Source organism: Microchirus variegatus (assembly GCF_963457635.1).
Source record: "Microchirus variegatus genome assembly, chromosome: 14".
NCBI classification, from domain to species: domain Eukaryota; kingdom Metazoa; phylum Chordata; class Actinopteri; order Pleuronectiformes; family Soleidae; genus Microchirus; species Microchirus variegatus.
The window spans coordinates 26262849-26278545 of NC_139815.1; the positions used below are offsets into that span (position 1 = coordinate 26262849).

General features: G+C 39.8%; 1 protein-coding gene across 2 annotated transcripts; it reads left to right on the top strand.

Moving 5' to 3' along the window:
• The first annotated feature begins 2118 nt into the window (after positions 1–2118).
• On the top strand, positions 2119–7597 carry LOC310937035 (BTB/POZ domain-containing protein 1-like). Of its 2 annotated transcripts, none has more exons than XM_083901225.1 (8): positions 2119–2698; positions 3167–3323; positions 5107–5212; positions 5301–5498; positions 5686–5878; positions 6012–6099; positions 6551–6697; positions 6796–7597. In XM_083901225.1, exons 1-8 carry the CDS (start codon positions 2271–2273, stop codon positions 6952–6954), a joined length of 1476 nt encoding a protein of 491 aa, XP_083757351.1. In that variant the 5' UTR covers positions 2119–2270; the 3' UTR covers positions 6955–7597. The 2 variants fall into 2 exon arrangements, with proteins under 2 accessions (XP_083757351.1, XP_083757352.1); XM_083901226.1 differs by having other exon boundaries at positions 5749–5878.
• The last annotated feature ends 8100 nt before the right edge of the window (positions 7598–15697 follow it).

Here is a 15697-nt window from a genome sequence, read left to right on the forward strand (position 1 = left end):
TGTCAGCTACAGTCGTACAGCAAACAGCAGCAGTATGCATGCTCATGTTCTGACTGCTGAACCCCTCCCTCTCTCTCTCTCTCTCTCTCTCTGACACACACACACACACACACACACACACACACACACACACACACACACACACACCAACAACCATAACCAGTTCATTCTTAACCTTTAACCTAAGCTTCAATTCAAACAAGTTCTTCAGAAATCAGCTTCTGCTTCATTAGGACCAGGTTTTCGTGTCCATGAGTACTACTGGTGCTGACAAGGTCAATGTTTATGCCAGAAAAAAGTCCTAAAGGGGTCACAAAAACAAATACTCACACATGTTCAGGCAGGCCATACCCAGTTAATGCCCAACCTGCAACCTAACCACAGCTCAAATATTAGCCCCAAACTCAACAAGTTCTTCCTCATTAGGACCAGGTTTTTGGTCTCCATGAGGATAACTGGTCCTGACAAGGTCAATGTTTATGCCAGAAAAGGTCCTAAAGAGGAACTATAAAAAGCCACAATTCAAATATTAACCATAAACAAGTTCTTCAGAATTAGTTTCTGCCTCATTAAGTCCAGGTTCTCAGTCCTTAGGTTGGTGTTTATGCCAGAAAAGGTTCTAAAGAGGACACAAAAACAAGTACTCATACCTAACTTAAACCTCAAAAAGCCCTTTAAATGTGTGACAGAACATGAGGACCAGCCAAAATGTCCCCACAAAGATACCCATACAAGAAGACACACAGACACTTGTTTTTCTATCTCCGTTAGGAAACATCATTGACATAATGCATTCCCTAGCCCCTTACTCTAACATTAACATCACTACTAATACAGCTAAATGCTTAACCTTAACCCTGAAAAGCCATTTAACCTCATGGGGACTAGACTAAATGTCCATACGTGGTCAAAATGACCCACGGAGATAGGCTTGTACAGGTTCTTTTAGTCCTCATGAGGATAGAAAAACATGTACGCACAGAAAGTAATGTATGTACAAGTGCACATGCTGACACCTAGCAGTCAATTGATGTTTACAATATTAGTTTTAAAGGTGCATTATGTAATAAATCTAAATCAACTGGCCATAAAATCCTCCTAATATGTCACAGAGACTCAGGAATAATGTTCATATAACAAACTGAACTCACCAACAACAACAGTACAGACAAAATATTCGCATTAAAAAAAAAATATTTTGCAGACTGAAAATCATGTTTATGTTTTGAAATCATGTTTTGGCATGTGGCGCCACCTACCGCCATCTACAAATCATTGCAGTCAGTAGAGTCTCAGCTGCTGAGCAACCATGGGTTGCCAGTTATGTCTGAGCTCGGTATTTTGAATTTGAGTGTAGTAACCGTTTTTGGCCACATTCTTACATGAGGCACCTTTATAAGTACATCCTTCTGCCGATGTCTTTTTACTTCAAAAACTACGGAGTATTCTTCTAAGACTTTTACTTGTATAATATTGTATATATAACTTTTAGGAAATAAGTAGTTTATAGTGCCATCTAGAGGAGAGGCTGAAATTACAACAAAGAACTGCTCCTCTGCTCACCCCCTCCCTTCCCTGAGCGCTACGGTATCCTCAGCTGGTCAAATGTCGTCCTCGTCGTCTTTCTCCGTGTCAGCAGATGAGGTTCGTGAGGCGAGGGAGAGGGCGGAGCTACAGCGGCCGTAGCAGACGAAGCGGAGAGAGAGGAGGCGGGACTTCAGCTACAAGTAAAGAGACGCTTGTTTTGTTCTCTCGCGTTTTTCCTTACAGGCTCCGGTAGAAACATGGCGTCTCGCTGCTAACAGTGGCTATGCAACCGCGGCCCGCGACCATGTTATTTAACATGACTTTTTGAAACACTACGAAAATGAAACAAAAACTATTATACAGCGACTAGACAATGCAGGAGCACATAATATGTATAAAAAGTGGATTTTGGGTTATATAAACCCATAAATACTACATATTGTACCTTTAAGACTGATAGTAGTAGTAGTAGTAGTAGTATATTGTGATCTGTCTTCTTGTCCAGTAGGGGTCAGTAATATGCCGCCATGAAACGATTTGTTGTTTTGAAGGAAGTGAATTTACGTCACATCCGGGGAGACGCGGCAGCAAGCTAACACACAAACAGGTAACTACAGGATCGGGGCGATGATGGCGTCCACGGCGGTGGATACGACGTAAATAAACAACACCAGTCTCGTGCATGTTTATGTGTCAGTAACGGTCCACTGTGGCGGGAGATTAAATTAAACAAGTGTGTCATAATGGCGACCGGGAGCGGCGGCGGCGGCGGCTTGGTGTCGAACCATGGCCGTCAGGAAGCCCCGTCCAACGCTGTTCAGTCCGGAGCCGCGGTAGCGGCAGCGATGTGCAACGCGCCAGTCTCCGGTTGTGCTGCTCCACCGGGCTCCCCGCCTGTCCTCGGCCTCCACCGGGAGCCCGTGTACAACTGGCAGGCGACGAAGAGCTCCCTGAAGGAGCGCTTCGCGTTTCTGTTCAACAACGAGCTGCTCAGCGACGTCAGGTTCATCGTGGGGAAAGGCAGACAGGCCCAGAGGATACCCTCCCACAAGTTCGTCCTGGCCGCCGGCAGCGCCGTGTTCGATGCCATGTTCAACGGGGGGATGGCCACCACTTCGGCCGAAATCGAGCTGCCGGACGTGGAGCCCGCAGCCTTCCTCGCTCTTCTCAGGTAAGAAGGAGGAAGCTCAGGTGCTCACTGGTGGTTTGTTTTGCTGCACACTGGGAATAATGGAAGAATGAGATGACAGTTTTAAATTGAACAGCGTCGCTACAGCAGAGTGGTTCTTCCAGAGCAGCCATTTTGACAAGAAAATAACAGGTGTAAATGCTCTTGATTTGTATTGTATTTTTAATATGTTTGGATGAGTCGATGACTTATTCACTTCCTGTTTATTGGTCCTGTTCTAATGAAAGTCATTGCATTGAGTACCTGAAAAAGAAAAATTCTATAAAATATGGATCAGGAAAACCTGCAAATGTTCACACACTATTTTTTATTATTACAAAAATACCCACATTTCTTAATGGATTATTTGAAATTGGTCCTGGAAAATCCTTGAAAAGTCCTTCAATTTGACATCACAAGTTGTGGAAACCCTGGCCAATCTAGTGTCTTGTTTCTTTCTCCTGTGTGTAGGTTCCTGTATTCCGACGAGATCCACATTGGTCCAGAGACTGTGATGACGACTCTGTACACGGCGAAGAAGTACGCGGTTCCTGCTCTTGAGGGTCACTGCGTGGAGTTCCTCACCAAGCACCTCAGAGCTGACAACGCCTTCATGCTCCTCACTCAGGTTATTCTCGCTTATATCTGCTGCTATGGAGTTTTGATTTCTTGTTTATATTGATAAATGCATCAGATGGGTAGCAAACACACACACACACACATGCAGATACTTCTGGTTTTCATGTGCATGGGATTTGAATTATTCATCTGAGAGATTTCTGAATTTAATTTGACAGCGACATGTCTTTCCAGAAATGAATGTGAAAATGACAGATTTTCGAAGAAATTAGGTCCATGAAAACATATTTTTGTGTTCAGTTTTTCATAGAAAATAGAAAGGTTAATAGAAAGTTGAGAAATTCTATCTAGTTTATAAAGTGAATCCATTAGAGCTGCAACTAACGATTATTTTCGTAAATGATTAATCTGTCGATTATTTTCTCGATTAATCGATGAATCGTTTGGTCCATAAAATGTTAAAAAACGTTGATCAGTGTTCATTAAACCTGGAAATGACGATGTTCTTGAACGTCTTGTTTTGTCCACAAACCAAAATTATTCAGTTTTAATGATCTCTTTGTTATGTAGAGCAAAGAAACCAAGAAAATATTAACATTTAAGAAGCTAAAACAATCAGAAATCTTGTTTAAATCATGAAAAAAGCTTCAAAACGATTATCGATTATCAAAATTGTTGACGATTAATCTAGAAATCGATTAATAATCGATTCATCGCTTCAGCTCTAGAACCCATCCTTTTAGACACAAGGCACCAAACTATGAAAATCTAAGGCAGGTTAGAAATGTAAAGTTTCAATAAAAGCTCATGTAATTTCGATTTTCCCTGTGGTATTATACAAAATAATCTAATAGCAGGTTTACATTGTTCTTTCCTTCTGCTCCAAAGTATGTAACAGCAGCATTTAAAATACAGGACAAAGTCATTTTCCCTCTGTGTCCACATCAGATCATCTCGCAGCCATCATTTCATTTAGCTGATGCATTTTTAGATTACAAGGCAACATTTCTCCTTAACACGGCAACACCGCTGTCATTACACTCAGTAATTCTGGTGACTGTGAGCGAGTAGGAACACTAAGAACAGTGTGTACTGCCAGAAACGGCCAATGACTGAACTGTTCAGGGAGTTAGACTAAAAACTAAACTGACGCCAGACAAATAAATTCAGCCATCATCAATCATTGTGCCGTGTTACAGCCACAGCATGTGCTTTAAGTCTCAGACTTTCCAAATCTAATGATGTAACATATAATTAATTCAAGCTATAACTAACATTTACTGCCCACCAAACTGTCTTGGACTGATGTGTGGAACTTTTAAATATGAAGAAATGAAATGTGTTACAGTCAAACCATTGTCAAATGAGCTCGTACAGTGTCGATTAAGCCTCTGAGCTCTACACACCTTTTGTGATTTTAGATATTTTGTTGCTCGACAACATTCCTGCACTGTTCGCTAGAGTTCATTTGTTTTTATGTCAAAACAGACAACGGTAACATTGTGTTCGTGATGTGAGACAGCTGCAAACAGGTTGGAGTATGATTGAAAACACTCAGGAAAATCCATGAAAAAAGCTCATAAAACCCCAGATTGTTCAGTATTTTTAATGAGAAAAACATTTCTAGTCACCACCCGTCCCTGCACTGCTGCTGTATACACACAAACACTCCCTCAGGCTGGTTTTCAGATGAAGGATGCAGCACACAAATAATGTTCGATCGTTTCTGTCCACAAAGATGTTGATTTTCTTGTTTCGTACTGTTTTTTTTTTTGTTGGTACATAATATCAATGAACAGTGTTGATTCATGGTCACTGTTCTTTGATTACAGGCGAGGTTATTTGACGAGCCTCAACTTGCCAGTCTCTGCTTGGACACCATAGACAAAAGCACTGCAGATGCAATAAACGCAGAGGGATTTACAGATATTGATCTCGGTATGTGAGCCTCGCCGACCTTTATATTCTCGCTCTCCGCAACCCCCTGTGTACCCCGTGAAATGACGAATGTTTACTCTGTGCGTAGACACCTTGTGTGCAGTGCTAGAAAGAGACACGCTGAGCATCAGGGAGAACCGTCTGTTCGGGGCAGTGGTGCGCTGGGCAGAGGCCGAGTGTTACAGACAACAGCTTAACCCGACCTCAGAGAACAAACAGAAGGTTTTGGGGAAAGCGCTCCCGCTCATCCGCTTCCCACTCATGACTGTTGAGGAGTTTGCTGCAGGTAAGCAAATCACAAAAATAAACACAGCAATGGTCTTTAATTCTTTTGGACCCCGCTGTGTATATGCGTTTGTGTGCACTGAATACTGCAATGCTACACTCACCAGTTACACATTTGTCATGTTCCTGCTGTGTCCAAACCAAGTCAAACCACAGAAACCAGTTTCATATTCTTTCTTGTGCAACAGGGCCTGCCCAGTCTGGAATATTGTTCGATCGGGAGGTGGTAAATCTGTTTTTACACTTTACAGTAAACCCCAAACCACGAGTCGACTACAATGACAGACCCCGCTGTTGCCTCAGGGGGGAGGAGTGCAGCATTAATAGGTTCCAGCAGGTTGAGAGTCGATGGGGGTACAGTGGTACCAGTGACAGAATCAGGTGAGATGAGGATGATGAGGATGATGGACAGTGATCTTCAGTGAGCAGCGATTTTTTTTTTCCTCCTTCCTAAAGGATTCAAAGTCACATTATTTATCTGTCCCCCCCCCTCTTTGTCTTTCTCCTTTTAAAGATTCAATGTAAACAAAAGGATTTCCATTGTGGGTTTTGGCTTATATGGTTCAATTCATGGACCCACTGACTATCAGGTCAACATACAGGTAACTTCATATAGTGATAAGGAAGTTAAAACTCATATTTTCATTGCATTTGTGATGGTTAGATTTTTTTGGTTGCACTGTTCATTTGTTTTTTTGTGCTTTTGCGCTTTTGCAAGTGTCATTTTTTTATGTTGTCGTTTTCCTTTCTGTTATTTGTCTACCATGTATAAATCGATTGTTAGTGGATTACTAAATTGACCGTCAAGTATTTGTTTTTGAAACAAGCTCCCTGATTTTTCAGCTTCTTGAATGTGAATATTTTCTAGGTTTATTTTGGGCCATATAATAAAGAAATCCTAAAACTGAATGATTTAGATCTATAGACAAAACAATATATATACACTTGTCATCATTTCAAGGTTTTGGTAAAAACCAGTCATCATTTGAGGACATTGTGTGGCTTGTGCCTCATCCTCCGTCCATTTAAAAAAGACTCTTTGTCCTTGCGCAGATCTTAGAGAGCGACAAACGCATCACTCTGGGCCAGAACGATACTGGTTTCAGCTGCGACGGCACGGCAAGCACATTCAGAGTGATGTTCAAAGAGCCTATTGAAATCCTTCCCAACGTCAGCTACACTGCGTGTGCCACCTTGAAGGTCAGTCCAACGTTGGTATATTTAGTCTTTTAAATAAATATGAGTGAACGTGATCTTTTTAACCCAAGATCTTTTTTTTTTTAAACATCACATCTCAGGGCTCAGACTCCCATTATGGCACAAAAGGGCTGAAGAAAGTGACACAGGAGTTGGCAACCGGTACCAAAACGACATTTTTGTTTGTTAGCTCACCCGGAAACAACAATGGTACGTCGGTGGAGGACGGGCAGATACCGGAGATCATTTACTACAACTAGACTTGACGTGGCGGTATGCAGGTACACTGAAACCGGTGAGACCTCAGACTGCTGTGAAAACTGGCTTTTGCTGAACACATACACGGACGTAGTGCCTCATGAACCTTTTGGAATAAAGAGTGTGTGTGTTTCTGTGTGTGTGTGTGTGTATGTGTGTATGTCTGTAGAATAGACATGTACAGACATGATTAGTAACACGCAGTCAGACCGCAGCTCTGGTCTGATCAAACACTTATTGGGCATGAACTGTATCCCCCGTTTTGTTTTTTTTCTTATTCTTTTTTTTTTTTTTTTACCTCATTGAGATTCTGTTGTCCTTTCTACGTGGTGTTAGCAATAAGCTGCCAGAAACAGAAATGAAAGGGACAGCTTCCATTTTTTTGGTCGATTCTTTTTATCGAGAAGTTTAATATCTGCTTATTTTTTTATGGTACACTGTCGTTGTCATTCATGAAACAGGTGTACTATGTTTGTGCACTGTGTTAAGACTCCATGTGTGTTGTGTATCTTTGCCAGTGGTACATGCTGTAATTTTCTCACGTCACGTTTGCTTAGCACTTATTTCAAATGTTAAAAAAAACAACAACACGGTAATAAAATGAGTCAAAAAGAAATAAATGAAGCATTTTTTAGCAATAAAATGTGGCCGGCCATTGTACTGTTGCATTTTGTCATGGGTAAATCTTATATCCTTTGATTCCACTTTTTGTCACTAGAGGCTGCTAGAGACTCGGCACACTATCAATGAAGTAGATGGTGAGACGTTATGTAACAGTTTCTGCTGCACAGGCATTTATATCAAAAACGAATAGGAAGTGATTTATTTTTGGTTGAACTTCTGGAGTTACAGCTGTGGTGGAAGATCATTTGTTTATTTCTGTCAAAGTATTAATGCAACCACATGATATTTCGGTGTTTAGAAGCCTACTAGTTCAGCAGATTAATGTCGACAGTAATGTCAGAGTAGATTCATCGTCACATGCTAGTTTTGACAACTTCACCTGCCCACAGTTGAGTCTAGTGTTTCCAAACTAAGATGTCTGTTTCACTTGAGTTCGGTAAGATCATACAATCTGTGTTGATGTAAAGTCTTAAATATATCTAAAAGAAATTAGTAACTGTAGCTCTAAAATAAAATAAAAAAGGTTTTCCGTGTAAAATGTGGTCGATATAAATTACCAGTTAATTGAAGTACTACAGCAAAAGTAGCCCAGTTCAAAAGTGAGCAGAAATACAGTTGTTAAATGGTCTTTGTAATGTTCTATAATCATGTTGAACCACATGAGTATTATTACATAAATACCATTGAATCATAAATAAAATTAGGCAAAACTCAAGTCAAGATTTGTGATTAAAAAAAATATGAATATGTAAAATGCATACAGTCAGAGCTGATACAAAGCAAATACAGAAGGATTAAAGGTACAGTGTGTAAGAATTAGTGACACCAGGATCCCATGGGTCCTTGAAATCCTTGAAAGTTTGTGAATTTGAAAAATAAAATGTTCAAGTGTCCTTGAAAGTTTAAGCAAATTGCCTTAATCAGACATGGGTCATTGAAAGTGCTTGAATTGTGTGCAAGAAAGTAGTGGTGTTGTGGACACTGTCCACTTCTCTCTCCGACCTTTGAGGTGAGATTGCGTGCAGAACAATGAGCGGGTAAAGTTAAGCAAGAGAGAGCAAATGATGATGTGATGCCTGGGAAATGAAAATCCCAAGATCTGTCTCACCAAAGAAAATTTCCAAGACTGACTTTGACCAAGATCCAGATGCAGAGTGTGCTACAAATCAATAAAAGTGGACGCCATGGGTGAAGCGGCTCTTACAAACTGCCCTCCCATCTTAAGCTGTGTCAGTGCTTTAATGTCCTTGAATTGGACGATATTGGTCCTGGAAAGTTCTTGAATTTGATGTCAACCAAGGTGTGTGAACCCTGGTGACATCTAGTGGTGAGACTGCAGATTGCAGAACTAATCAGGGAATTCTTCTGTGGTGGCCTTGGCGTAGTGTACCAGAAAAGATGCAAATACTCTTTCACTCCTCTTTGACATTTACGCCTTCATGTTCTTTGTTGATTTGTGTGTTCTCTAGTTTCCTCCCACAGTCCATAAACATGCAGATTGGGTTATTTGGACAAATTGACCGTAGGTGTTTGACTCTGTATGTTGGCGCATCGTGCCTTTCACTCCATGTCGGCTGGAATTAGCTCCAGCCCCCCCGTCAATTATCTATAATTGAATTGAGATTTTTCAGCTTCGCAAAAGAAACAAATCATTAAAACTGACACTTGTGGTGTGTAGACAATATTTTCATTTGAAGGTTTTAATCCAATCACATTTTATGCACCAAACAAAGTAATCGACATTTTGAAAATAAGTGTTATTTGCCCCCGTAAAGAAATGAAATCATCGCCGTTGTTTTCTGCTTCCCTGTGTTTCTCTTCTTATCCTTTTTTAAAAAAATGTTTTGCTCATATCTGTTCTCTGTGAAACACAAATGGCTCTGCAGTGTCTGGATGAAATGCATAATGTGAACATGAATATGAGACAGGCAGTGGCAACAAGGTCACTTAAGCTGTCTGTGACTGAGTGACTGAATGAGTGAGTGAGTGAGTGAGTGAGTGGGCTTTGACAAGGAGAGTGAGGCCGGTGAGTCACCAGGAACCTGAGAGTCTCTCCTGCTGACTGCCCACTTACACAACCCATACAAGAAAAAAAAAAACAACAACAACATGAAAATGGATGAAAGAATGATTTTAACCACCCACGAGGCTGTGGATGCTCCAAAGACAGGAGGACAAATAAGACCTGTCTCTGTCCTCATCTGTGATAATACACTGTAAAATACATTACCAGGTTTAAAGTGTCAATAAGAGCTCATTGTAGGCATGAGCTGATCGGTAACAATTTAAACCGTCCTTCTGAAGATACTCACCGGTGATTTGATTGTGGATGCGTGCATTTTTTTCTATGGTTTTGAAGATAAGTTTTGGTCCGAGGACCTTTTCGATGTCTGTTTCAAATTAAAAAATACCTTTAAAGGTACAATATGTAGTATTTATGGGTTTATATAACCCAAAATCCACTTTTTTATACATATTATGTGCTCCTGCATTGTCTAGTCGCTGTATAATAGTTTTTGTTTCATTTTCGTAGTGTTTCAAAAAGTCATGTAAAATAACATGGTCGCGGGCCGCGGTTGCATAGCCACTGTTAGCAGAGAGACGCCATGTTTCTACCGGAGCCTGTAAGGACAAACGCGAGAGAACAAATCAAGCGTCTCTTTACTTGTAGCTGAAGTCCCGCCTCCTCTCTCTCCGCTTCGTCTGCTACGGCCGCGGTAGCTCCGCCCTCTCCCTCGCCTCACGAACCTCATCTGCTGACATGGAGAAAGACGACGAGGACGACATTTGACCGGCTGCGGATACCGTAGCGCTCAGGGAAGGGAGGGGGTGAGCAGAGGAGCAGTTCTTTGTTGTTAATTTCAGCCTCTCCTCTAGATGGCACTATAAACTACTTATTTCCCCTTTAAAGGTGAAAAAGCCTTGTTTTTTTAAATTAACGTTGGGTTTGTGATAAGTGTTGTGATAATTAGGGTTCTTCTTTTACACTTCACTCATTGAATCCATCCTCATAACATTTCATCCTGGTACAGCTCTATCTATCTATCTATCTATCTATCTATCTATCTATCTATCTATCTATCTATCTATCTATCTATCTATCTATCTATCTATCTATCTATCTTTTAGCTAGCAAGCTATCATTATAGCTAGCAATAATTTTAGCTAGCAATCTATCATTTTTGCTAGCAAGCTATCATTTTAGCTAGCAATAATTTTAGCTAGAAATCTATCTATCTTTTAGCTAGAAAGCTATCATTTTAGCTAGCAATAATTGTATCTATCTATCTATCTAGCTATCTTTTAGCTAGCAAGCTATCTATCTATCTAAAATAATAATACAATAATAATAATAATACATTTTATTTATACAGCATGTTTAAAGTTCTCAAAGACGTGTCACACATATTTAAAGATCACAAATGAATATGAAGGAGCTCAGTACAGTATTGGTCCTTTGTGTAGTGGAGCGATGGCTGGTGTCAGATGAACAGAGGCTTGTTGAGCAGGTGTGTGATGATGGAGCAGGTCAGTGAGGTGATGATGGTTATGAAGGGCTTTGTGGGTCAGGAGAAGGATTTTAAAAGTGCTTGTGTTGTCAGACTGGAGAAGTGCTGGTTAATTTTAGGTTCAGTGGAATGGTGAATGCATTATGTGTGTGAGTGTCCTCACTAAGGACGATGTACTAAAATATGCGTATGTGTGTGTGTGTACCTGGTATTCCTCATGTTGTGAGGACCTAAATCTGTTTACACTGTCACATTATTGGTTTTAAAGTGAAGACATGTTTTAAAGTTAGGTTAATATCAAGGTCAGGGTTAAGATTATTCCAGGGTCCGTTTCACAAAGCAGGTTTAGTCTGTTAACCCTGAAATGAGGGAAACTCTGAGTTTTCCGTTTGACAAAGGGAGGTAAGTCAAAGCAGAGAAAGAGGAGTTAACTCTAGCCTGTTTCACAGAGAGAGGTAACTTAAGCTCTCGGTCAGTTACCATGGTAACATGCTCTTTGAAACTAACCTTGAGTTTCTCTCTGTCTCCGCCCTCTTTCAGACACACACGGTATTTGATTTCCTCATTCATTCAGTCAGCAGAGTTTTAGCGTAGTATAGTTCTGCGTCTGTTCTGCGTTTACATTACAAGTTATATAAGGTGGAGACTATTTTCACTACCATGTCCGTGGATGATGGTGCAGCATTACTGCGTAGAGAATTAAATATTCGTCTGGAGATGATTATCAGACCTCATATATGTTCTTACATTTACACACACTTTTCTTTTTGAGCAGAACTGTTTCTTATTGGGGTCCCGTCCCCAAATTGGGTCGCGAGATGCTTTCTGGGGGTCGCCAAATCATTTTGGAACAATATATTTTAAAAAAAAAGTCATTTTTTTATATATATATATTTTTCATCATCATAGAAGAAAAAAAAAAATGTTAAAAAAAAAAAAAAAAAAAATTAAAATGTTTTTTTTTTTTAATTTTTTAATTTTTTAATTTTTTAATTTTTTACATTTTTAATTTTTTTCCAAAATGATTTGGCGAACCCCCAGAAGTCATCTCGCGACCTTCTAAAAACTTGCTCAAATTCACGCATTAATATTTTCCAACTCCAGTGGGTGAATAACGTCACCCTCCACTTCCTCGTTGTCATGGTGACTCGTTGAAACGGGGCTCCATTCATGCTGTCTTTTTATACTTGTGGCGCACGCGCTTAACTCGAGGTGAAACTACTCCGAGTTGAACAAACTAACTCAAATCAGCTGTTTTGAAACCGAAAACTCAGAGTTTCCTTTCTCAGAGTAGATCAACTCAGAGTTCAGGGTTAGACTCAGAGTTTGTTGAAACTGCTTTGTGAAACAGGCCCCAGGGGTAGTTAGGAAATGAATATAAGTCAATGCAATGTCCTTAGAATTGATGGAAACCAGTGTGTGTGTGTGCGTGTGTGTGTGTGTGTATTCTTGCACTTGCAGCATACTGAGGACCAGTGAGGGTTTTTAACCGACAAAGTGAGGCAATTTTTACGAAGTGAGGACATTTTGGCCGGTCCTCACTTTGTTGTCATTGAAATCACTTCCTTAGGTTGCTATAACATGCTATACTCAATTTGTCAAAAAAAATAAAAAAAATCACATTTTGGACTACATAGTATAGTATGACGTTTTTTTTCTTCAAATTTTGGACCAACAGTTTTTTTGTCAATTTTTTTTACATTTTGGACGACAGAGTATAGTATGACGTTTTTGTCAAATTTTGGACCAAAAATGTTGATTCCAATTTTTTTTCAAATTTTGGACGACATAGTATAGTATGATGTTTTTGTCAAAATTTTGGACCAAAAATTGAAAAAAAAAAGAAAAAGTTTTCCAGCCCTTTTTGCTCTGGGGCTCCACCTGCAGACATGTTATGGTCCTGCAACCAGTAGTTCTATACAGATGTCATTCATGAAGTAGATATTTGTAATTGTGTTGATTTATAAAGTTGAAATGCTGGTCCTCAGTATGCAGCAAGTACAAGAATGTGTGTGTGTGTGTGTGTGTGTGTGTGTGTGTGTGTGTGTGTGTGTGTGTGTGTGTGTGTGTGTGTGTGTGTGTGTGTGTGTGTGTGTGTGTCTAGAACACTTGACAACAGCATCCACCAACAAGGCTGAGAGAGAGAGGAGTGAGAGTCCAGCTGGTGGGAGTACTGCATGCTGGGTAATTACTACATATATGAGGGACCGTCTTCTGTGCCACAAAAATCAGGGGGTGTCGAGCTTTGTTCACGTCAAACGAACCTGCTAATTTGTAACTTCTCTGATTTTAAAGTTGAGGAGAAGAATGAGCAGAGGATCATTGTTTTCTCTGTCTCTGCAGGAAGCAGAGGTTTCACAGGAGGAGATGGTAGAAGGTTTGCTAGATTGCAGCTTCATGTATATTATTTAAAACACGTACACACACAGTCGCCACAAGGCTTAAGCAAAAACAATTTGAACATACTGAAAATATCTTGATATCCTTCTATATATGTAGATGTCTTAATAGTGTTGAGCTTAAGTTGTTTGTTTATATTTTGGCGTTGATGATTTGCAAATCTGTTAAAAGTATTAAACTGTCATTGAACTGCCTTATAACTCCAGTTCAGTGTCACCACAAGTATACAAAAAAATTGGAAATTAATACGAGGCCAAAAAAACAACAACCCAGGAGTGACAATAATTAGTTATAGTTATTATTGCATTGTAAAAGTAAACAGTAAGCAGGGAAAATAACTATTGTGTTACTTTTTCTAAACGTTTAAACATGTCAAAGAATTTGACAAAAAAACATTGCGCACTAATCTACACTATTTTAATGTTGCAGTGGGACAATGTGAGATAAGACACCTATCAAATGCGATATATTATAACAGATGTTGTCATTTGTCATACAGACATTTGTGTCCATGTGTCCCTGTGATGGACTGGCGACCTGTCCAGTGTGACCCCGTCTTTCGCCCTATGTCAGCTGAGATTGGCACAGGGGCCACCCTGCGACCCCTGCGATCCCTGCGACCCCTGCGACCCTCATGTGGAGGATAAAGCGGTAGAAGATGAGTGAGTGACACAGACTACAGCACTGCTATACCCACATGTGACAATGGAGGAAAAAAAAAAACAGATTTAATCAGGCAACACGTAAACAACATCAACAAGAGTCCACTCTGTCTTCACATGAATGACCAGAGTGACTTCATTATTAACTTATACAACGTACAGTTGGATGAGCAGACGCTGAGCAATAGTAATTATACGGTATACTATTCTTTTACATAAGAGTGCCTGGTTAGGTTCATGTGCAGATTGTACCTAACAAACCTGGAACACTTTCACTTCAGCAGAGAGTGCATAACATGAGTCCACACACCATTCACACACATGTCACATGTTGCATTAACAGTCTGCTGGAGGCTGTGTGGCTGGTCTGGACCCAGCTCTGCAACACCAGATGTAGGTCGCTCAGTGCTGCAGGGGCCGGAGGAGGATGTGGTGTCTGTGTGTGCGCGTTTTTGTGCATATATGTATGCACTCGGAGGAGGGGAGGGTTTATAATCACGGTTGTAGTGGATGAGTTCATTGTCAAGGACATGGCCTCCAGCACACTGTCTCCATCGCTGTCACATTACATTGTCACAAACAGTCCACATGAAGCCTGACAGCGTGGCAGACCAGAGCCAGGAGACTCTCGCTCTCACTGGACGCCCACTCTGTCTCACACTGTTGTTTTACACACACACTCACTGAGAGACACACTGTGTATTAACAGATTATTAATGAAAGCATTATAATCTGGAATGGGCTGGACCGTGACTGACCCCTGAGGTCTGATTCAGCAAGGAACTGAATTCACACTTTCTTAATTTAACTGATAAGACAAGAAAAGACAAAATAAGACAAGATAAGATAATCAAAGATAAGATTATATTAGATAACAAAAGAATAGAAAAGATACTCTAATAAAAACAAGATTAGGTACAATGACTCAAATCAAGATTAAATAAAATCAAATAATTCAAGTCAAGATTAAGTAAGATAAGATAATACAAGTCAAGATTGAATAAGATAGGATAACACAAGTCAAGATTAAGTAAGATAAGATTATACAAGTCAAGATAGAATAAGATAGGATAACACAAGTCAAGATTAAATAAGATAAGATAAAACAAGTCAAGATTAAATAAGATAGGATAAGACAAGATTAAATAAGATAGGATAACACAAGTCAAGATTATAAAATGATAAGATAATAGAAGTCAAGATTATATAAAATAGGATATCACAAGATTAAATAAGATAGGATAACACAAATCAAGATTAAATAAAATAGGATAAAACAAGTCAAGATTAAATAAAATCAGATAATCTAAGTTATATTGTTATTGCCGTGGGTTTATCTATAAGTTTGTCCTTCTGTTCTTTCTTTCTGTCGACAGTTTTTGACAAATGGATCTGAATGTTGTCTCCTGTGTGACATTGGTCTGAATGTCACAGACACACCAGGGCGTAAATGTCCGTAAATAAGTCAGGTAAATGAGAGTTCTCCTCTAAAAACAGCTGGAGGACGTTTCTTAAAATTGTTCAACTATTTATTTACACACAAAACAATA

What these genes read in the sequence shown, in the direction of transcription:
- LOC310937035 (XM_083901225.1), top strand. Translation starts at nt 2,271, where the DNA reads ATGGCGACCGGGAGCGGCGGCGGCGGCGGCTTGGTGTCGAACCATGGC. An exon ending in GCCTTCCTCGCTCTTCTCAG is followed by an intron (nt 2,699 to 3,166) that starts GTAAGAAGGAGG and finishes TCCTGTGTGTAG; the next exon opens with GTTCCTGTATTCCGACGAGA. An exon ending in CCTTCATGCTCCTCACTCAG is followed by an intron (nt 3,324 to 5,106) that starts GTTATTCTCGCT and finishes CTTTGATTACAG; the next exon opens with GCGAGGTTATTTGACGAGCC.